This window comes from Lichenostomus cassidix, chromosome 3 (assembly GCF_008360975.1).
Source record: "Lichenostomus cassidix isolate B80296 chromosome 3, HeHo_3.0, whole genome shotgun sequence".
NCBI classification, from domain to species: Eukaryota; Metazoa; Chordata; class Aves; order Passeriformes; family Meliphagidae; genus Lichenostomus; species Lichenostomus cassidix.
This window is the reverse complement of record NC_139483.1, coordinates 10,891,547-10,913,868: the sequence shown is the minus strand read 5'-3', so window position 1 is coordinate 10,913,868 and position 22,322 is coordinate 10,891,547. Positions and strand designations below refer to the sequence as shown.

General features: G+C 48.0%; 1 protein-coding gene and 1 long non-coding RNA gene across 6 annotated transcripts in view; one reads left to right on the top strand and one right to left on the bottom strand.

Annotated features, from left to right (window-relative positions):
• GALM (galactose mutarotase) overlaps window positions 1-22,309 on the bottom strand; it is a 27,933-nt gene extending 5,624 nt beyond the window's left edge. The window contains exons 1-10 of one of the 5 annotated variants that reach the window (XM_085054453.1): window positions 22,002-22,309; window positions 17,844-18,069; window positions 17,186-17,260; window positions 14,789-14,892; window positions 9,010-9,164; window positions 6,258-6,464; window positions 4,734-4,815; window positions 3,653-3,794; window positions 3,385-3,559; window positions 2,782-2,893 (exon numbers count right to left, since the gene is read on the bottom strand). In XM_085054453.1, coding sequence (XP_084910579.1) covers window positions 2,816-2,893; window positions 3,385-3,559; window positions 3,653-3,794; window positions 4,734-4,815; window positions 6,258-6,464; window positions 9,010-9,164; window positions 14,789-14,831 — 882 coding nt within the window. In that variant the 5' untranslated portion in view covers window positions 14,832-14,892; window positions 17,186-17,260; window positions 17,844-18,069; window positions 22,002-22,309 and the 3' untranslated portion in view covers window positions 2,782-2,815. Of the gene's footprint in view, window positions 1-2,781; window positions 2,894-3,384; window positions 3,560-3,652; window positions 3,795-4,733; window positions 4,816-4,856; window positions 5,246-6,257; window positions 6,465-9,009; window positions 9,165-9,641; window positions 10,015-10,850; window positions 11,090-14,788; window positions 14,893-17,185; window positions 17,261-17,843; window positions 18,070-22,001 lie in introns of those variants that run through there. The other 4 variants (XM_085054452.1, XM_085054451.1, XM_085054450.1 and 1 more) reach the window with 4 other exon arrangements.
• Window positions 11,162-12,591, top strand: LOC146439044 (uncharacterized). Its single transcript, XR_014850654.1, has 3 exons — window positions 11,162-11,440; window positions 11,720-11,980; window positions 12,226-12,591. It is a non-coding gene; the product is annotated as an uncharacterized LOC146439044 (long non-coding RNA).
• Window positions 22,310-22,322: the final 13 nt, after the last annotated feature.

Here is a 22,322-nt window from a genome sequence, read left to right as displayed (position 1 = left end):
CATATGCCCTTTTTGTTCCTTGATACTTAGTGGGCATTCATTTTTCTGCCTGATCTGCATATTCTGCAAAGCTCGTTCTCTGGTGTTTGACTGTTGATACCAGATGCCCCAAAAATCAAAGGATAAACTTTGCTCCAAAACACATTTTTTTAAATAAATAACATCTGCAGAAACCTCTAAAGGTAATAGAAATCATTAATAACTTGACAGTTGCTGCTTGTTGAATTTTTTAGTTCCTTAGGCTATTGATATAAAGAAAACTTTAAAATATCTCAAGGTGGGTTTTCCTTTTTTGAGGGAAGAACCTTAAAGTGAAAGATCTCTGCTGACCTCACTGACCTCAGGATTTCTAACCTGTTTCACAGAAACTGGTATGGTTGAAAAGCAGCCCATATCCTGGAGATGTCTTTGTTGAATGATGCCAATTTCTTACAGCAGATACACAACCTACAGGATTAATTATTTGTGTATAGGTGTGTCAAAATGTCCTCATTCTGTAAGAATTGCATGACAAGCCACTTCGACATAGATCACACTGAAGGACTGGCAACAATGTTGGACTGAAAAAACTAGTAGGCAGAGGGAAGAAAAGATTTTTTTTCTCTTGCTGGGATTGGCTGCCTAGGAGAAATAAAGGCCAGTTTCAGCAGTAAATAAGCACTGAAATGGAAAATGAGGCATTCTTGGGCTTCTAATTAAACCTACCATGGCAGTTTGCTTCCACTATGTAAACCACAGCAGAACAGCTTAAATAAAGTTACAAGACGGACTTGGTTATACCTGGGGTAACCCATGATTTTCAAGAAACTGGTTTCCTGTTAACAATGACTGCATGGAGCTTTTCCAGTGGGTGAGTCAAACAGTCCAGATCCTGAATGTGCTGTTTTGCTGCAGCATCCTCTGGCCTTTATGCCTGGTACTTGGTGTGCCTGGATCATTGCTGGGATCACCATGGCCATTGGTCTTCCAGGTCGGTTCTGGCCACACTTACTAAATTCCACCGCTGCCACAGTAGGGAGAGCAGGGCTGATGCAAATGTTACCCTGCAGTGATTTAGCCCAAATGCCTGAAGCCTGTGATACGTGTTTGGAATATTTTACTGGTTGTACATTGTGTACCTGGTGAGAGGCACATGTACACCACTGCTCTGGAATTGCGTCACCTTTTCTTTTCTGTACTCTCACGGCAAACCAGCTCCACAATAAACCTGCAGACTGACACGACAGCTCTACTGGTACCTGTTTTTCAGTACCCAGAGTCACTGGAAGACTGAGCCGAAGAACCTGGGGTTTCTGTAGGGGGATGGGGTTCCTCTAAACTCACATAGCAGTGAGAACGTGAGCAAAGAGCAGGGCTGTGCTGGTGGGAGAGCCATTCCAAAGGACAGCCAGCACTTGTAAGGTGCAGAGAGGGAGCAGTGGCACAGTTGGCATCTGTGCAGCTGTGCTGTCCAAAACTGAGGGTGGCTGTGCTGTCTCCTTCAGCTTGTCATCACCCTTGGAGACTGCAGCTGCCGCTCTCGCCTCAGTTTGGTAGAATTTCATCACAAATTCCATACAGTGTTTGTGAGCAGTTGGAAAAGATTCCCTGACACACAGGTGTGTGGTGGTGCTGTGACTGCCTCTGGGCAGGGTGTGCACACCCCGCACATGCCGGCTGGAGGTGGGGGCATGGGGATGTGTATCTTGAGGCCTCCAGTGTGGTGGGCAAACCCTGCTCCCATGAGGGAAATGGGGATCCCCAGGTTTGCAATCTGGTGTTCCTTGCTAGTGGGCTTTGCTCTCCAAGGGATACCAGCCCTCAGACAATATGACCCCTACTGTGCATATCTGTGGGCTCCAGGCATGGCAGGAGAGTAGCAGGGTGCTTCTTTTGGTGTCAGGGCAGCTGTGACAGGTCTGCCACATTTGCAAGCCCAATGGCCAGGCACTTCTGCTGGGGGCAAAGGCATTCCTGCAGCTCTGCAGCCAAGGAAGCATGCTGAAGTGCTGCAGGCCCTGGGTGCAGCAGCGCGGCAGAAGGTGGGACACAGGGTGCCTTATACAAGGACTGTCCTGTTTCCCTGTGGAGTAGGCTATCAGCTGCCTAATAGGATGGTGCTGTCATGCCCCAGCTTGTGCCAATTTTTCTGATGCCTCAGAAATGTAGAGGTTTTCATCAAACAGTCCCCTGATACATGGTTGTGGAGATTTCATGTGGAAACCACAGCGTTAAGATGATGGTTTTTTTCTCCTGCAGTTGTATATTCAGGACTAAATGGATGTGCCTGCTTCATTTCAGCAACCAAGACAGAGCACAGGAGTCTAACCAGAGGATCCAGGGCAGCCAGCTGGGATAATCCCAGCACACTGTCCCTCCTCAAAGCTATCCTGTATGAGTACTGCACAGAATTTAGAGAGAGCACTTTGCTGGAAATAGCAGATGTTGTAGCGAACAACCACAACTGCATCAGCCTTCCCACATGCTCCACGTGAATATTACCAGATATTCCCCTGCTGTAGCTGGAGCTGTGACATGACATGCCCCTAAACAAGGTGTTTTCAGTACATTTTTACTGTGAAACAAAACTGAATGCCTAGCGTGAGAGGCTGGACAGAGTGTGGGAGCTTTGCACAGACCAGAGAGCAGCAGAGTTGGTGACAAGAGTTAAAGTCAGCAGAAACCACAGGTGAAAACCAGAGGAGGAAAACGGCTCCCACATCAGATGCATCGCCCAGTGTAGCTGGAAAGCTCTTTTTGGCACCTGGCAGGATTTCTGGCTCAGCTGCTGAAGGCACTTACCCCTCTCAGCAGTAGGAGTCAGCAGCCCTTCTCCTCAAGCAGTGCTGAACACAAGCCACGTGGTGTGGTTATATTCCTCACCCGGCTGGAGCAGGACATTGGGGAAGTGGTGCTGGGAAGAGGCAGCAGCATATTAGTGACTGTGAGTGCATTCCGTGGGACCAGAAAGCACGGCTGCATCCCTTTGGTCTTCCCAAGGCATATTCCCTCAACTCCCCCCACCTATTTCCAGCAGCAGTATGTAACCACCCCCCACTTGCCAGTGGGCTGAGTGGGTGAATCCTCCTGCTGGTTGAATTCAGGCCATGAGGAATGATTCAGATTTAAGAGTATGTGGCAAGGCGCCAGTGGGGTCATCTGCCCTAGATCCCACACCTTTGGGAAGCTGGGCTGCACAGCACCAGTCCCTGCCATGCTGACTGACCCATGTAAAAAGACACGGTATGCTGTGACCTGTGCCTGCCTCACTTCTGGTGTCTACAGTGTCCCCTTGACAAGCAGACTGTTTCTACATTTAAAGCCCCAGAGACATGGAGGGTGGTGGGGATTCAGTCCCCTGTCACAGGACTCAAGTAGCCCCTGGTAGGGGAATGGATAGCTCACCTTGTTGACAGCATCGGGCCAGTTCTGGGTTTCCAGACAGAAAGCTGAGTGCTTGGGGTACGTGGCAGCACGTTTGCCCTTCAGGGAGCCATCCAGATTGTTCCCAGTGTAAAACTGGATGCCAGGCTGGGTGGTGTGAACCTCCATGGTCCTGCCGGTGGGTGGGTGGAAAACCCTGTGGAGATGCCAGAGGGAGATGTCACAGGACTGGTTGAATGGACACCCCATGGCTCCAGGGGTGGGGACTCCTGCCAAGGTCCCAGCCTACCTGGCTACAAGGTGTCGATCCTGCCCCTGATGCAGGCAGAAGTTGTGATCGAAGCCATCAAGGTGAAACTTCTGCAAGTGCTTCCCCAGCTCCACAGGCTGCCGGAGATCAAATCCAGTGCCCTGCACAGCAGCCACCTCCCCTAAGTAAGGAGAACAGCAGGCTCAGCCACTCACCCACATGCCAGCAAACCCTACCTTGTCCCCCAGCACAGCTGGCAGCCCCTGGGCACACTGCTGTTCTTAGCAGGAACAAAGCAGAGACAAGGAGCAAGAAAATGCACAGAAGTTTCTAAATGTACAAACCCAGCATTTTCTCTCGTCTTTGTTAAGACCTGCTGTGGGAATACAGTGTCCCATGATAAAGCAGCAAAAACAACCCCAGCACATACTAAACACAGAGCAAAACACAGTCACCCCTACCCAAAGGCGAGGGGTTTTGCATGGGGGGCAGAAAAACACCTTGAAAAAAAAAAGAAAACATTCTGATTCAAGCACTTGCATAAAATACAACAGGCATTGCACATGTCTTTAATAATTGCACAAATCTTATCATCACCCCAGGATTAAAACTACACACACAACAGGGAACTGCAAAAAGGCAGGGGTAGCAAGCTGGCCGCAACTAAGATGTGAAACAGCTCCATGGTGAAAGCAGCAGGGAGAAGCAGGGTGCTGGGTTCGGTATGGCCTTAAGCTCTTCCCCTGCTTGTGCACAAGCATGACACACCAAGCTGAGCAAAAGCCACCTGGACCAGGGAATCCACTCCTCCAGGTGCCACAGGGAGCTTGTTTCCTGGATGGACCTACATTGCAGCCTCAAATCCCATATGCCTCTGGCCCCATTTCCTGCTGCTCCTGCCTGCTCCCTGGGGCTGGTGATGGCCCCAGTAACCAGCACCTGTCTCTGCCCACCCTGCTCAGATGCAGTGAGACTGTGCCCCAAGGTGAGGGCCCTGCTCTGCCTGGGGTCCCCTGGGTGCTGGCGTGTCCCCCATGCCAGGCAGTGCTGCTCCCCACACCCACAAGCATTGCTCAGAAAGACCACTTCCTCCTTGTGCCACAAGTGCTGCACCACCCACCAGTAGGGATCTTGGTGTCGTCCACAGGCAGGTAGGAATCTGCTTCAATGGAGATCTCGTGGTCATAAACATCCCGGGAGCCCTGTGGGAGGTTGGGAAACACTGGGATTCCTGTTGCAGCCACTGTTCAAGCAGCTCTAAGCACACTTGCAATGTGACAGCCCACAGTGGTGCCCCAGCTGATCTCGTAGTGCCTCGAGCACCTCTGGCCCTCATTCCACCTTGACCCTGGGCACAGGACAAAGGTACTGGCACAGGCAAAAACCTTCATGGGCTGTAAGTCCCACAGGGATGAGACCATAAATCTGTGCTTGTACCTCACCAAGCACTACCACTCTGCATGCTGACAAGCTAAAACATGCTGGGTACTGAGCACACAGCAGCAGGGAAAAGGAGAAGGAAGCAAGCAAGGGGAAATGCAACCCGTCCTCCTGTCTCATGTGTATTGCTGCGGGGGTGTGTTCCTCCTCCTCTTCCACAGCCTCAGGAATGCTGGCAAGGAACCTGCTGGGCTGGAAGGGGAGCAGACTCAAAGCTGAGCCTTCAGGTCACTATCTAATCTGAGCAGCAATTTCATGCCCAAAGGTCTCCTGTTCCTCTGGAACGTGCCTGAGTTGCACAATGCAGGTGTTGGCATTACAGCACCTCTGGGAGTACCAGCAGAGGGTACACCAACAATTGCTCAGCCATTATCAGGGCAGCAGCCTGGGCACAGCTCCTGCTCAGAGGGGCTGGGTTGTCTCTCACTAACATTGTTAAGGGTCTTTGTCTCACATCCAAGTGTGATTGCACTGTCCCATCCTATTCCGCTGCCCAACAACATCTGATTTCTCATCTCCTTTTCCTCCAAGCCCAGTTATACACAGGGTGAGACTAAAACACAGCTGCAATTCACTGTCTGTGTGGTTGGCAGGACCCTGTATGGATGTGTGGGAGCCCTCTGCATCCTGCTGCTGCAACCTTGCTACTCTGCAATCCTGGCCATTTCACATTCCCTTTTCATGATGTTTCTTCTGCCCATTTTGACATGGGTAATTTGATGCTGGCACTACAGGTCCTGATCTCAACTGCACCACCCTCTCAGAAGCACCAACACAACATAGTTAAGAAATGGCAGGCCACCACTAGGGCGTGCCAGCTCTGCACCTCCTCTGTAATCTTCCCAAGGGACCAGGAGAGACCAAAACTCCCCCGTTACCCACAAAAGGAGAGCCAACATTCTTGACAGGATGTCTCTGTTCAAGAAGCAGTGAGACAACTTGTCCTCAGTTTAGGTCTCCCTGATTCAGTCCTGTCCCTGCATGCAGCCCATGATGCATAGAGACAACCCTCACTGCTGTGTCCCCAAACCATGATGTGTCCCCAAACCAGCACACTGGTCCCAGTGATCACCCCATGGGTCCCCAAGTTTTCTTCCCCTGCACAGTGTGTCTCCATGGAGTCCATCTCCCCATCTCAGTGGAAAGCTTGTTCCTTGATGGTGGTCTTGGCTGACCAAGAGCAGGCTGATCTCCCCACACTTACCTGCCCTGCCAGGTTGAAGTATGCATGGTTTGTCAGGCTGATGGGAGTTGTCTTACTGGTCTGGGCCTGGTAGTTGATGGCCAGCTCCCTGCCAGTAAGGGTGTAGGTCACCCAGACTTTCAGGTCACCAGGGTAGCCTTCCTCACCGTCGGGGCTGAGCCGGAAGAAGCGGACGCCATTCGGGAGTACCTGGGGACTCCAGAGAGCCTGCAAGGAGCATGGCGTTAGTGGGACAGGAATGGGAACATGGTGCCCTTCCCTCCTGCCCTAGGCTGGGCTAAACCCAGGGACAGAATGCATGTAAGGGATGCTGCACTGAAACAAAGGCTTTTTCAATCACCTTTCCAAAGAAAACGCAAGCACCAGCCTGCTCTTGGTCAGCCAGGACTACCAGCAGGGAACAAGTTTTCCAATGAGCAGACAAACAAATGAGGCAATTTGGCAGTTTGATGGGGGAGTCACACTGGGACCTCCTGCTCAGGGGCTGGGATTGGGTTAAATGGTACCGGATGTGTTGTCAGACACATCCAGAGAGCTGGGACCTCTCTCGTCCCTGCCAGAGACCAGTGCTCTGCTTGGCGCCAAACATGCTGGCAAGGGAAGCAAGCCAGCACACTGTACACAGCTGTCCAGACAGCCTGTTTGAGCCTGGCCATGGGCCTCGTGCTGAGGATGGATGTGCAACAAGAGGCTCTCTGGAGCTTTTTATCTCCCTAAGGAACAGTCACTATCTAATCAAAATGGTCGGATAATTCTGTTGAGTTGATCCCTCTCATGTCCTACACAGAAATCACCAACATGGGGCACGGTCAAAAGCCAGCATTTTCACCAAACATGAGACTTGAGGGTGCCAAATATACCTGGCTGCAGAGTAGGCCCTCCTACACAGTGTGCAGTTTGACTGCAGCTCCCACCGCTGTACGGATGCTGCGGTTTTCTAAATATGAGTGTCTATTTAAGTACTTAGAAGAAAAAGCTATTAAAGTCCAGGAAGCACACAGGTATTGTTATCTTTTTGAAGAGAGTTATTTTCTAAAGTCCCCCAGCAGTGTGGTCACATACTGCTGCCCTGTAAGTGCAGCTGCAAGCTGCTCTCATCAGACCACACACTGATCGCAGCACTGATGTCTACAAGATCAGGAAAACTCAAAAGATGGCCAAGATAATTACAAACGCCAGTGTGTCTCTTCTGTGTTAAGGCTGACCAGTTAGGGTTCACTGTCTCTGAACAGTGATTGTTCCCTGGCTGGAGGAGCTCTTGGGCAGATGTCCAAGTGTGCCCTGTGGGCCAGAGGACACAAAGCTCTAGCTGGGAGATGTCACTGCCTTGTCCCCAGCAAGCTGGCGAGGCTTCAGCAAGCAAGGTGTAGAAGCAGAAGAAGAGACCACATCCCCTGTTTGCAGAAGACAGCTTGGAAGTCCTAGGTGCAAAGAAATGCATGCTTTCAGCTCCAGGTCACAGGGTTCAGGGTGTATAAAGAAACCTTAAATCACCCAAATTTGTCCTCTTTGGGGGTACAAAAGCCAAGCCATCCCGATTACTCCCCTTTTTCTACAGCTGTGGAGGAGCATTTCAACCCAGCCTGATACCTGTTCACACAGGGATTTTTTTCCAGACACCCTGGCTTTTGTCCCATCAGCCTGGATTCCTTTCACAAAAAAAAAACAACCCATTAGCCCATGAAAACAGCAGCACCAGCACATTCATGTGTTCCTTGAAGGAAATGGTGGATCAGATACTTGCTGGTTTCAAATGCACATGATCTGACAAAGCCCAAGGCTTCAGGAAAACAGAAACTTCTGAGCTCTGCTTTGCAATCAAGCACGGTTATCAGCAAGGTTTTCAAGAGAAGAAACCCTCTGCTGCTCTTACCACCTGTACCACAAGTATCTGACTTAAGCAGCAGCTCTTGAGAGGAGACAGAAAAGGCTGAGTGCCCTGGGACCGGGGAAAGGTTGTTCCATCTGAGGAGGTCATAGGGGAGGGCTGGGGAGGAGATACAGTGATCTGGAACCTGGGGCATTTTGCAGGCATGATCTAATCCCCCACTGCTCTGTCAGAGGGAGAGCCTAGGGGATGCTGTCACAGGATGAAAGCGGCACCAAAGGGGGCAGTGCAACCACTGCACAGAACCTGCAGTACCACCCTGCTCTCCCCTTACTTGGAAGTGCTGTCACAAGCAAGGAACAATGATAAGTTTCTGCAAACTCACGTCCTTCTGACTCTGGGAGGAGCTATGGGCAGGTAACAGGCTTGAAACTGCAGGTGGAAATGAGTCTGTGTGGACAGACCACTGTTCCCAGGAAACTTTCTTTGGGCGCTGGCACAACTCCATCACGCACTCCAGGGTGGGGCAGCTGGTGCCTGGGGAGCCTCCATTGCTCCTGAGGCTGGGTCCTCACTGCCATGTCCCAGCCCAGGCTCTGCAGAAGCAGCACCTTGCCCAGAACAACCCTGTCAGAACTGGGCTCATGAGGCCACAGGGCTGCAGTCACGCAGAGGAAGCACAGCAACCCTCTGCACAGCATCCGAGGATGATATAAGTGAGCCCTGAAAACACAGGCAAAGACAAGACAACCCAGCAGCTCGCAGGATCTGTCCCACTTCCCCTGTTCTTGCACTCACAGCACTTTCTGAGCTGATTCAACTCAGAAACCACCAGAAAATGCTATAGGGTTCAGGAGTGAGGACACCACGCCCTCTTGCCACAATCCCACAGGCTGTATGCTGGCAGGACACTGGGATTTTCACCTTGTCAAATCCCTTGGCTCCTCCATGCAGGCTGTTGGGCCCGTTGTTGATGAACAGCTGATACTCCTTCCCATCCAGGGTGAACTTCCCGTTCGCAATCCTGTTGGCAACACGGCCTACGACAGCACCGAAGAATGGGTGCTTCCTCGTGTAACCTGGCCAGAGAAACAGCACACGGTTAAACAGAACCATTGGGACAGGAGGGGTGGTCTCCAGGAGTGCTTTGGGACACAGAGGTGTCTCTCTCTGCTTCTCTCCAGGTGACTGCAGCCCCAGTGTTTCACAGGACACATAGCTCACTAGTCCCGCGTATCTTTGATTAGAACAGCCTGATGGGATCTTGTATTCTTTGCAGATTCACAGAAAAGGCCTCTGTTACTGCCAGCCAAGGAGTGAGGCAGAGCTGCCCCAGCAGAGTGGCACACTGCCACCAGTGACCCTGTTCCACATCCTCCACAGAGCCCAGGAGTGGCAGCAGAAACTGTATCTGTTCAGCCCATGATTTGGGGGGGCGGGCACACGGACCTTACAGGCAGATCACACAGTGTGGCAATAAACCAGTAAAGGCTGATTAAATTGCCTGATTGTGGTTTTTTTAATTTTCTTTTTGAAATAAACAGATTTAGACCCACCTTCTAAAGAGTCAAATCCTAGGACAACATCTGAAAACTGCCCATCCCTGTCTTTTGTCTCCAGAGTGGTGATGATGCACCCAAAAGACAGGATCTCCACTCTCACGCTGTCCGACTGTAAAATGAATTTCTCCACCTCTCCGCCTCCCTCCTCCAGAGGCATCCGCCCGAACGGTTCTCTCCGCACCGTTGTCATCGCTCCCTAAAACCAACCAGAGGCACCTCCGGCGGTGGTTGTGACACAGCCGCAGCCCTGTCCGGGAAGGACGCCTAGGAGGAGGAAGAAGCAATGGCGGCGGGAGAGGAGTGCTCCCAGCTCCAAAGGGCAGCCAGGACAACCCTCGGGCGCCTCCTGAGCGGGGCGGAGCCGCGCCGTGCCCGGCGGAGCGGAGCGCTGGGTATCCCGGGGTTCTCACCGAGGGGCAGCAGCCTCCGGGAGGTGGCCGGGGATAGCGGGAAGGATGCTGAGGCTGCGGGTAGCCGCCAGCTCGCAAGTTCGGAGGGCAGAGCATCGCCGCCGCCGGCTCCTCTCCCCCGCTTCCATCACACCGACACGACTTTCACGGCCCGTGCAAAGCGTGGCCTGACAAAATGCTGTTTTCTCCCCTTGTGTTTTCCCTTAGTCCCTCCACAAGAGGAACAAGGCAGCACCTGCTGATGGTGTTGTAAATCAGGCTCAGGGCATTTGCCGGACAGGGTATTGTTATTTTCAAAGCTGTGGCTCTAACCTGGGCTTCATTAAAAATCAGCATCTTTTGAAATATCAACTTCTGCCTGTCTTTGCAGGCAATCTCAGTCTGCAGGGAAAGCCCTGGCAACATTCAAGTACTGTGTGTGCACTTATTTGACCTCTCTTGGCAAGGCTCAAGTGCAAGGCAAGGAGATCCCCACTACAATTTGATATCGTTGTATTTCTGTGAGGGCCCATTTTCAAAATTTGTCCAAAGAACCAGTAACTCCTACCAAAAAACCTCAATCAGTCAACCAGTGGTTGCTAAATATTAATTTCCAACACAGCCATCATCTTTTGACAAGGCCACCTACAAATTCCAAGCCAACATAGAAACAAAGCCTCCCACCTGGGAGGTTTTGAGCAGAGATAGTTTGGAAACCTGCATTTCTTTGTTAGCGATGGCTGGTTTTGTGTTTCCTTCTGCACATTCACAACCCATGCTCTCCATCCAAAAACAACATTTGAAGCAAACACACCTTTTTTCTGCTCATCAGTATCACCTCCCATGTGAGACAGAACAGGGCAGGGAGCAGCCCAAACTTTGGAGCAGGAAGGCTCCTGATGGATGGATGGATGAGAGGTCAGTCTCATTTTTAACTGATTCATGGAATGTTTTCATGTGCAGAGCATTCCCAGAAGCTCGCTCCTTAGCGCCTTGGCTCCCTCAACACCTCTCTCTTGCTGTGCTTCTCCAGACACAGGAAGCATTTCAGCTCTGCAAAGACAAGATTTCATTAAGCTGTGGGGGCTTTAACACAACAGGAGCTGCCATTTTGGTTAACTTCTCTGGTTCGCAGCAGAGAAGGTCCAGATTCAACTCTTTGTCTGATGTAACAGTCATGACCACTGATTTTCTCACCTCTCTTCACAGAAGCCAAGATCACTCGAGCCCCAGTGGCTGTCTAAGGCTGTGTGATTGCAAAAGCAGTACCAGAGACAAATCTGTACATAAACCAGCCATGAAATTTTCAAACTAGCAGATAAACTAGAAAAGAAACCAGCTTGCACAAGCCTGGATCCTGCAGGGAACAGTAAGGAGCAATGTCAGCTTCAGGATTTGAGCAAGGTATTCCAAAAGTCCTTCTTTGTGACCCTGAGGATTTCTCATGGCTCATCTTTGCATGCATCCTGCCCCTCTGCCTCTGGTGAATGGGGGAGGTGGACAAGAGGGAGGGGCAGGATACAAACGAGTCGTGTTCAACATCTCACCACACTGGATTTTCTTTTTAGTCATTCCTGTTTTTAAGAAAGTGGGGTTTGGGGGCCTTGTTCACTGTGGGACTGAGTTTTGCTTACACTGATGGTCAAATGCAAGCTCTTTTCATTTTCCCGTCTTTCTTTCCAGAAGAAAACTGCAGTACTGGTCCTGAACACACCGGGCGTTGGCAGCAGGGCACTTCCACAGCCGGTGAGTGTTCAGAAGAGCTTGCCATTCATCTCTGAGACTTTGGTTTCACTTCTCTGCCTTGCAGTTCTGCACGAGCTCTCTACTCCACATCTCCCCTCGCTCCCACTGAAAATGCAGGAGGCCTTTTCCAACACAAAATACAAAATGTTCGTGAGGAACAAGGATTTATCTGCTCTATCACAGCCAGCGACCCTGGAGGTATAGAAGTGTCGCACAAAACCAGGTTATGTGCCTGCTCCCACTGCTCCCAGCTCCTCTAAACCAGGCAAGATATTTCAGTTTAGCAGCAAAGGCAAACTGGGAAGTCAGCCTGTGAGCAGTCCTGCCTTTTCCCCACCACAGAGCTGGTAAAAAGGCACACTGTGAAAAAGAACTGGTTTCTGTTGTTTGTTTGGTTGTTGTTGCTATTTGGTTTTTTGGTTCTTTTTGGGTTTTTTTTTAAGAGGCAGCCATTTAACATGCAGTCAAACTCCTATCACAAAATCAAGTTGTTATGAGAAAAATTACAGAGGAGAATTTCTCTCCCTGGGATCGGAAGTCTGGAAATTCCAGATGCCTGCAGGGCAGCTACCATTTTGCAAGACAGAAATGAAGCATTGGATTTTACAAATGCTTGTGCTATTTCTGTAGGAATACTTTATTTTTTCAATATCATTTTCCAAATACTTTGCTTTTTTCAGATGTATTTCTTTAATCCAGAATAAAGTGACTTTGCTTAAAAGGCTACAGTCAACCAAAACTCTGTCTCTATAACAAGATACTTTTTAATTTGGTCACAAGGCACTTCTGTAATAAATTACATCACAGTATTTCCTTCCTTAATTTTCTCTTTATATTAAATCCAGCTGTGATTTTTAGTTTATTCTGGACCCAGAGCAAGACTTGAGGACTCAACTGATTATAAAAGTAATTTTAAAAGGTAGTTCAGGTTTCTGAAGGGACATGTTGTGCTCACTTGTAGGATCCAACTCTGTTCTGAGTTACCCAGATCCATAGCCTCCATTTTCATCAGAGCTGCCTTCTGCAATGGAACAGGAGTGTGATGTTAATGCTGCTTACCATCCTTTAGACAGGTGACATGTCTGTGTGTGTCCTGTAGGGAAACTTTAGACAGCACTCGTGGACCTGGTCGGACCAGATCTCTTGTTTTGGGGAACCCAGGGTGTTTGTCTCGGCACCACAAAGTGGTGCAGCTTTGCAGGCAGAGCCCAGGAGCTGTGAAGCTGTTACTACACCAGTGGCATTTTGATTTGAACGTGACAGCGACACTCCAAACGCTGTAATACTTAAGCAATGGCCAATGATTACAGTTTGCTGTTGTTGCTCAAGAAGCTTCCTTGGTCCGTAACAGCAGTAGTGATGTGCCCAGCACTGCAGCTGGAGATGTGGTCTGTGGGGGCTGCTTGCTGCACAGACACAGAAAAGAGCGCAGACATTGCTTCTTACACCCTCCAGCACTACAACGCTGTAATTAAATCCCTTTTTCCAACACACTCTGTATAAGCCCGAGGGGATGAGCTGGCACGTGAAGCCTGCAGGGAGTTGGAATCAGCGCACAGAACAAAAGTGGAGACGTTCCCCCACCATTTTATTGTCTGTTTGTTGAATGTATCTTCAGCTCTGCTGGGAACTTCCCGGCACATAGGCTTAAAATGGAGCCTGTGCTTTTTTTTTTTGCTTCATCTCTTCAGGGGCAAATATACTGAGCCATTGATTAGGTTATTTTGGGATCATGGCATGGCACAATTGCTTGCTGTTATTCTGGCAGTCATTTCTCAGAAGCCTGTTACGCACATTTTACAGAGCTCTTGAAAACACAGAGCTGCCTGAGAACATTTTACACAGCACGTTTCTGATGTGCCTTTGTGTGCAAGTTGTTTGTGTCTCGGCAGCAGCCAAAGAGCCATTCGGATGTGTTGGTTGCTATAGTAATTACTTTTCTTGGGAACTAAAATAATAGCTTACAGCTCCTGCAGCTCACTGGCTGCCTTGAACCAGAGACACTTCCATTTTGTTTTGGAGGGGGTTGGGGACTCTCATGCATGCTGAGAGACAGACTTTCCTTCCCATGCTGGTGCAGCTGATTTTGAATGTAACCTTTGTGGAGGATGTGCCACAGGTCTAAAGGTTCAAAAATATAAGTAGCTTATGAAACAATAGGACAGCTTTGCAGCTGCGGTTTCTGATGGGGCAAAGATTCAGATTTGCTTTCCTTTTAGCGTTACTCTAAGCTGGTAGGAGAGGGACTGAGGCTCATGCTGAGGCTGATTTTCAGTGCTGAGGACCCTACACAACACTGGGTGGGGGGCTCAGAGTGGTTTCAAAAATGCCTAAGCAAATCAAGCAGGAGTGTGACAAGGAGGGCAACTCTGCATCATTCAACATTTTTCTCTTTGGTGAAGTAACTACAGTATGGACCTGCATCTCTGGAGAGGGCAAGGAGGTCTCATAGTGGACAAAACAGCCTTTCAGAGCAACCCAACAGCTGGCAGATGCCAGCTCCCCCCTTCCATCTGCAGGCACAGAACATTTCTGAGTGACATTTTAAACTGCACCTCTGGACTTCTGCTTGGAAGGACACTGTGCAGAAGCATTTCCCAGCAGTAGGACAAGCCCTGTGCTCATGGATCTGGGAATATCTTTAAGTTGCTCTGGGCTCCTGGACTGACAAACTAGGGATTTCTGTGCAGCTTGCAGCCAGGTGGGCTGGCATAGCATGGCATGTCTGGGTCTGCCAAGGAAGTAAAGAGAGGCAGGGGCAAGTGGCACAAGAAAAGATAAGCCAGATTACCCTCCTGCATCATGAAGCAGCTGCAGGTTGACTGCAGATCAGACTTTTGACTCACAAGGGTTGACCTACATAAGGGTCCCAGCACCAGCAACAAGTACCAGTTTTGCAGTCAGAGGCCAGCAAAAGGGGATGAGGGTATGAAAAAGGGAGCAGAGAAGGGGGCAGGAGGAGCTAGGATGAAAGCAGAGAGAAAACAAACAGGGAAAGCAATTTACCTCCCAGTGCTGTCCTTGAAAATTTCCTCTCAGATGTGCACATGGCTACATTGGCAACTGGCAGGGAGATGCCAAAGGGAGATTAGAGCATCATCTGCTGAAGGCTGTGAAGGCAAAACAGTTCCTGTTTGAGCAACAGCTACATAGGGAGATGCAGGGAGGGGGGTGTTTGGGGAAACCACAGGGCAAAACTGGGCCTTCATGTGTGAGGGAGATGTGCTTGGCTTGCAGGCAGCAGGCGATAAGAACTTACTTCCCACATGTAGATGTGCAGATCTACCCCCACCCCCTCCCCAGTTTAGGCAGAGCATCCACACAGGTTTTGTGCCTGCACAGCTCTGCAGCTGAAGTACAATGCTGTGCCAACAGAGCTCGAGCGGCAGGGAGTTACATGAGCATCCTCACTGTCCCCAGGCAATGCTGGATAAAGGGTCCTTTGCCATGCCCACCTGTTTCTTCTGTTGGAGGCTTGTTTTAAACAACATTGGTGCAACTAAAACTGGGTTTTCTATGGCTTTTTTATAAAGCTCTTGGGCTACGTTTTCTGCTTTTGTGTCGAAAATTTTGGTTGCATTTTTAGTCCTGGTGGATTGTGGCATACCAAGAACTTAAAATTGTCCCTGAAGCAGTAGAAGCAATATTTAAGATGCAAAATCCTAAATTCAAAGGGAGAAAAGAGTATGTATCTGGCAAGATGCTTTAGCAAACAAAAAAGTAACTCAAAGGCAAGTGAAAATAAAATTTCACAATCAGTCCAGTGTGTTACTTGATTCTGTAGATTACTGTCTGTCTTTGAAACATACCACCTGTATTCACAGTGGCCAACACCTGCACTTTTAGCAGAGTAACAAAGTTAATTTCTTTACCCTCAGTGGGTCAAGTGTGGGACAATCTTGGGTTTCGTTGAACAGGAAATCTGCAGCTGTTGTGGGGACTTTAAATCATAATTGAAAACACGATCCAACTATGAGATACAGACACATGCCACCACAAGGCAAACATAATAATTCAGACTGATTTAACCACAAAAATATGACTCTTGATCTTTAAGCTATGGCTTAGGGGAGGAACAGGAGTGGGCTAATTCATGACTTTTGATTTCTACTGGTCTACAGAATGACTAATGAGAATATTTCTGGACCACTCAATTTTTCTTTGAGTAAATTTGGGAGTCAATTTTGTTATTAATTATTTCATATTTGACATTTGTGATAAGCTGCTAAAGACTCAGAACATGCACTTTAGGAAGCTCCATTTAAGAAGAAAAGCTGCAGCTACATTAAAAATGTGGGGAGGCTGCAAAAACTTTCCTCTACTGGAGAAACAGCTTGTTCTAGACAAGTATTCTTACTTGCCTAATAATGATTTCTTCTCAGTAACAACTCTTCTCCACTAAAGATATCACAAGATGAAAAAAATCTCACAAGTTTGCTCTCCCGTATCATTAAAATGACTTATGTTACATCACCATATGGCAGGTAGCCTGTCTAAATGTGTGGGCAATGCATGAATGCTCCTGGAGTGTGAAAAGCTCAAATGTCACCCAAGTATGTCAATGGCACCTTAGGGACATGCTTCATCAAGTGCAACCTCCAAGCCACTGGAGCTCTGAAGGGGCAGCAAAGATGCTCCACAGACCTTATTTGTACAAACAGCACTTCCTCAGGCAGGGAGGCTATGCCAGCTGAATGAACAGTCCTGCAGTAGCTCAGGTGGTGAATTGTATTGCAGTTGCACAAGAGAAAGCTGGGTGCACACAGATACCTACCACGAATTCACTGAGCCTCATCCTCCACCCCCACCACAGCCCTGTCAGCTGTGGCTGCCAGCAGCAGCCACGTCATTGTCACAGGTTTAGATGCTGTCAGTTAGGGCAAAGCATAAGTGGGAATAATTTAATTAAATTTTATATTTTATTTTATTTTATTTTTCCTCCTTGTGAAACAATACTTGGTAAACTCACGCCCTTTGTTACAGTCAAAATGTGCCTAATGTCATGCCTGGTGAGTCCGGGAAGGTGGCAAAAGTAATGTCAGAGGGAAATCACAAGGGATTTACATCAATGCTATTGCAGCTAAGTGGGTGTAATGATACAAAATGTTTTGTTTGGCTTTAATCAGCAGAGCCTTCTTTGGAATAGGCAAAAATAAGCAGAGACAACATTTTAATGATAATCAATAGAACTAATTCTCATGTACCACATACAGCACAAGAACATCAGTGAGCAGAACTGCTTTGGTCTTACAAAGTGTTTGTGCTGTATAATGTGCATTAAACCACTCTGGAAGCCCAAGCAAAGCCATTGGTTTGTGCTTTGGGGTGGTGCATCTCCAGCCAGCATGAAACTGGGGAAACCTCTGTACTGCACCCAGTCACCCTGTCGACATTCTTGCTTACCAGTCAGATCAAAACTCATCACCAGTTTGCATTCCCACCACAGCAAGCAAAGTAGTCCAGGGCTGCTGCTCCGTCCTGAATGGAAAGAGACAGAGAAGATTGAGATTGGAAATAGAAGACAAGAACTCATAGGAAAGCACCTGGCTCTCAGAAATTCTTTATGCTTCATTTAAGTTTTCACCATTAAAGAGCAAAATGCAAACCACCAGACTCCAATTAAATTACCATTTTAGTCAATCAAATCCTTTCTGGTAGCTCTTCTTCACAGGTGCTTACCAAATGGTGATTCTGAGAAACAACCCTTGCTTCACTTATTGAGCACTGATAATTTTTAGGAACTGTTGCCTAATATAAATTCAGAATTGTGACCCCTTCCTCCTTTGGGGATGCAAGACTCAGGAACAAAAAAATGCTCCAAAAATCTCTTTAAAACTCAGCAGATATTTTAAGATAGGGAGGACAGTCTGGGTATCTGCATACAACTGTCCCCACAAATGGCAGTTCAGGTTGTAAACAAAGGTCAGAGCTGGCTAAGGGCATGGTTTGTGTCCATGAGACAGGAGAGCTTTCAGCCTCCTCAGCAGAACAAACTGCCCCAGGATTATTTTGTTGAGCAGTCCTGAGAGCATTACACTGACAGGTAGCCAGGGCCTCTTACCCTTGCACGCCACGTTGGTCAGTCCTCTTTTCTCTCTGCACATCCCAATATCCTGCTCACTCCTCATGGTTCTGTGTGCACATTTCCTGAGCCAGGCAGGACAAGGAGGCTGTCTGGGTCTCTTTCAGAGCACTTGACCTTGCACAGGGCACAATCAATGTGTGTAGCACATCCGTGTGTCACTGGAGGCATCCATCTCTTCCAAATATATCGACAATTCAGCAACCTGCCAGCAAAAGGAAGACATTTTGGAACTGCAGTAATTTTATGATACAGCTCCAAAGAAGAAAAGCCATCCCTGGATGGGGATGTGAAAGTGCTATTGCAGTGTCTTGAGCAACAAATGGTGTCTAGTATTTATGCAGAAAAAAGTGGTATAAACCGGGGAGAGGAAGTACTGACTAGACTGTCTGGTTACATTGTCCATGCAAGAAGGAATGCTGGTAACCAAAGAAACCATAAAGGTAAAAAAAAACAACCACCACCCATCAAGGGCCCCCCTAGCTGTGTAAAAGCTGTGACACTGAGACTTTTATCTTTGCTGTGGCTGCACTAATGTTAGCAAGTGTAGTGGATCTTGTCTGCTGCTGCATCTCTGCTGTATTCAAGTCTGAAAAATCCCAAAAGATAACCTATCCAGTTGCCTTTTTATCCTTGTAACAGAGGTAATCACACGTGCTGTATATAACAAAGAAAAAGAACAAAGCATGCAAAGTCAAAGATATACGTAATGGAAAATGCCAAGGTGAAAGCTGCAAATGCAGACTGATTTTACCCCCTCATGCCTCGCTTGTTGTGATAAGGACTTTTGTTTCACAGCCATTGATTCTGAGCAGGCTGTGCCCAGGTAGCAATGAGGTACTCAGGTTTTGTTTTCCTCCCACTCAGTCAGGGAGCCCAGGCCGTGCCCAGAGCAGCTCCTCAGCTCTACCTCTGGTAAAGCTGACTTGTTTTCTTTTGAGTATTTTTCACTGCCTCAGGGAAGTGCAGCACTGCCATGTGAGGTGTGAGGTGAGCAGCTGCTGTATTCTGCTGCAGGGGTAGAAGAGTGCTCTGTAGACAGCTTTTGGCCAGATATGTTCTGGCCATATATTTTTTTTATGGACCATTTGGAATGCTTATGACCTGATTTCACAGATAATGTAATTTTAGTTGGCACTCAGTTTTGTTTTTGGGATTTTATGGATTGTGTACTTGAACTGACTGCAGTTGGGTTGTCCCTGGCATGGGAGCACTTAAAAATAATGTTTTTCAGTTGCAATCAAAGGAGTTAAAATATTTTTGTTTGTTGGTTTTTTTTTCCAGAAGTACTCACTAGACAAGTTTACTTAGAGAATTAAACTTAAGGGTTATTTGGAGTCTGATGCAGAGCAGCAAGTAGCAGTAAGTGCTGTCCAGCCTAGAGGTGAGCACGGACAAATTGAAAAGGAAATAATAAAAAATAACAACTGAAAAAAAAAATTCTGGTTCATTTAGTCCAGGTATGCTAGTGTTTTCACCCTCCCTCTGCAATGGAGGTAGTGTTACCTTCCAACAGGAGGGTGATCAGAGCATTGCTTTCTTAAACTGCTGAGACTGAATTCCAAAGAAGGAACAAAAACCCTGCAAGTGTAATGCTTTAGCATTGTAAGAGACATTCCTTGCTACAGTGAACTAATATCTTAATGCAATTTAAATTACAGTAAAGGATGTAAGAAAGACAAGGCACAAAAGGAAGAGGAGTCAAAATTGTCCTAGTAATAACATGTTCTTCCAAACCATGAGCATAATTATGTGATTTAAATTTCTACCAGATTTGGGGAATTTTGTTCATGACATTGTTCTGCTCTTAATGCAATTATGTGGTTGTACTTGACTGCAAGTAACATTAGTTGCTATTCCTATTGGAGGGTAGTGGACTGAAACCATGACTTCTGTTTATCAGTTCCAGGTAATAAAAATTGTATGAAAATAACTATTTCAGGCAGTTTTAGCATCTTTCTTCTCTCCCTTTTTATACAAAAGAAGCAGGACTGACAAGTAACATGACAGTGAAATCCTTCTGCTGAGTCAGATGCTCAGTTTCAAACTTACATAATTGGGGTGTATTTCCATATTCCTTCCCCCCTTTCCTGTGCACGAGGCACAGACAGAAGGAATGTCTGCTCCAAGGCTGCACACAGTAGCTGAGTGTGGAAGCCTCAGTCTTGCAACTTAAATATTTAAAATATCTTATCATCTCCACAGCAGGATGATTAAATACTGTACTAAGTCAGCAAAGCAGGGTCTGCTGCCCAGTGACACAGGAGCCCATATGCTGCACAGAAGCAGGCTGAAACTCTTCTGTTTCATGGAACACACAGTAAATAAGAATTTGGTCAAACAGTATGCAATTTCCTCATTTTTAGAAAAGTAATTCTAAAAATATGGATGAAAGAAAATTTAATTATTAAAGAAAATCTGATTATTGCAGCGTTCCAATGCCATTTTCTGACTCTGGTACATTCTGTGATTTCTCAAGCTGTTATTTTTTGCATTGCTATGGTGGAAATGTCTGCTAAATTCCCAGAGCTCTATCACACAAAACTAATTTACTAGAAACGTCATCTGGCACGTAAGCCACATTTATGTCCACAGCAGAAATTTCAGTGGTGTATTTGGAAAGAAGTTCCAAGAAAAGAAAGCTTCATGTTCACAGATGGCATGTTCCTCATTGACTGTATCAACCACAAGAGATGCATGCACAGCTTTCAGCCCTGTGGGCTGTGTGCTCTCAGAGCTGCAAGGGTTTTTTTTGTTAAAAAATAAAAATAGGTACAAGTATAAGAAATACTGAAAGGAAAACATAAACTGAGACCATAAGAAACAAAGACCAAAGAAAAAACAAGAAGGTCAGAAACACAGCAAGTTAAGTTAAATGAGATGTATGTGCTTGCAGACGAGATGATGAGATGAGATGAGCTATCCCAGAGATGCAAATTCAGATCATGCCAGGCAGAATGGGAAACTGAACCTCCTCCAACTTCTTGGAGGAGTGCCTTTACTACTGTGTTTCAGGATAACAGAAAATGAGTAAACAGCTCACCATTTGCTTTCCTTTCTACCTAACAAAGCTTACAAGTACCATTTCAGATTGAACATGCTTTATCTGATACAAGTGTGGGGGGTTGAGTTTTTCCCCCCACACACACCAAAAGTAGAAGAAAATAATATTTATTCTGGCTGTCTTTGGAATTATTTCCCTGCCTCTTATTTGGCTGCTCAACGAAAAAGCAATCCTATACCCATTCTCCATTGATCTGCTTCCAGCAGGGTTCCACTCTACATCCCTCTGGGTCTGGCAGCCACAGAAACTAATTTAGCTGGAAAGTCCTGTAAGCCACTTATACCACTGGAAGTCTTCTTACCGTGCTTCCACCCATGAAGAAGCTTCCTCCTGGACTAACTGGCAAGACACAGACTGGATAGGTGGTTTGCAAGATGGGCAGAAAATTGACTAACAGGCAGCACTTAGAGGGTCGTGATCAATGTTTTTGACTCAGGTTAGCAGCCCGAGTCTGAGACAAGTGGGGTCTCCCTGAGATTGACACTGGGCTCCATGCTGTCCATCTTCAGAAGGATTTGGGTGATGGAATTGAAAGCACCTTCACCCAGGTTGCAGGACAACCTGCCCTGTGAGGTAGGACTGAAGCAGTTACACCTCATCTCCCTGCAGGAGGGAAGGCTTGGAGGTGGGAAGCTAATCTCAATATGCCAGAGGGCTACAAAGAGGAAGAAGGCTCTCCTCACAAAGGACCGCATGGAGAACACAAAGCACAACCTGAATTTTCTTACGGTAAGAACAACCATTGACTGAAACAGAGGGATGTGGTGGTAGAGTCCCTGTCACAGGAGGTTTTCAAGCTGTGAACAGGGTGCTAGATAATCTCATCTAGGCTCCCTCCCACGAAAGTTAGACCAATGATCTTTCCAGCTCCGTTCCAGCCTGGGCTGCTCGACGGCTCTACGATTCTGTGCAGACAGGCATGGGGCTCCTACAGCCATCTTCAGCAACATCGCCCTGAAGGAGGAACCTGAGCAGCCCCACCATTTGCCAGCAAGCAGACCTGCATGCAGTACAGAGCCAGCTGTCCAGGCAGGTCTCCAGCTCAGCCCACTAAGGGCGCTGCTGTTTCTCACCCGCTGGGCACCAGAGCCCATCGTGAACCAGCACCAACTTCTTGCGCGGGGCCGAGGGCCAGGTGTGGGTGGTGAGGAGCGGTCTCACGGCTCACCAAGGCCTCTGTGACCTTGGTAACTCACGGCCGCCGTGGCCTTGGCAGCCGGGACGCACCGGCCGCGCCACTCCTGGCGGCCCGCAGCACCGGGATCCGCGTCCCCCGGCCGCCCCATCAGCCGGTGGCTCCAGGAGGGAGACAGAAGCGGCGGGGACGGTCGGAGGCGGGGGTGAGCAGGGGAAAATCCCCGGGGCGGAGGTGCAGCGCGGGCGCTCCGGGACCC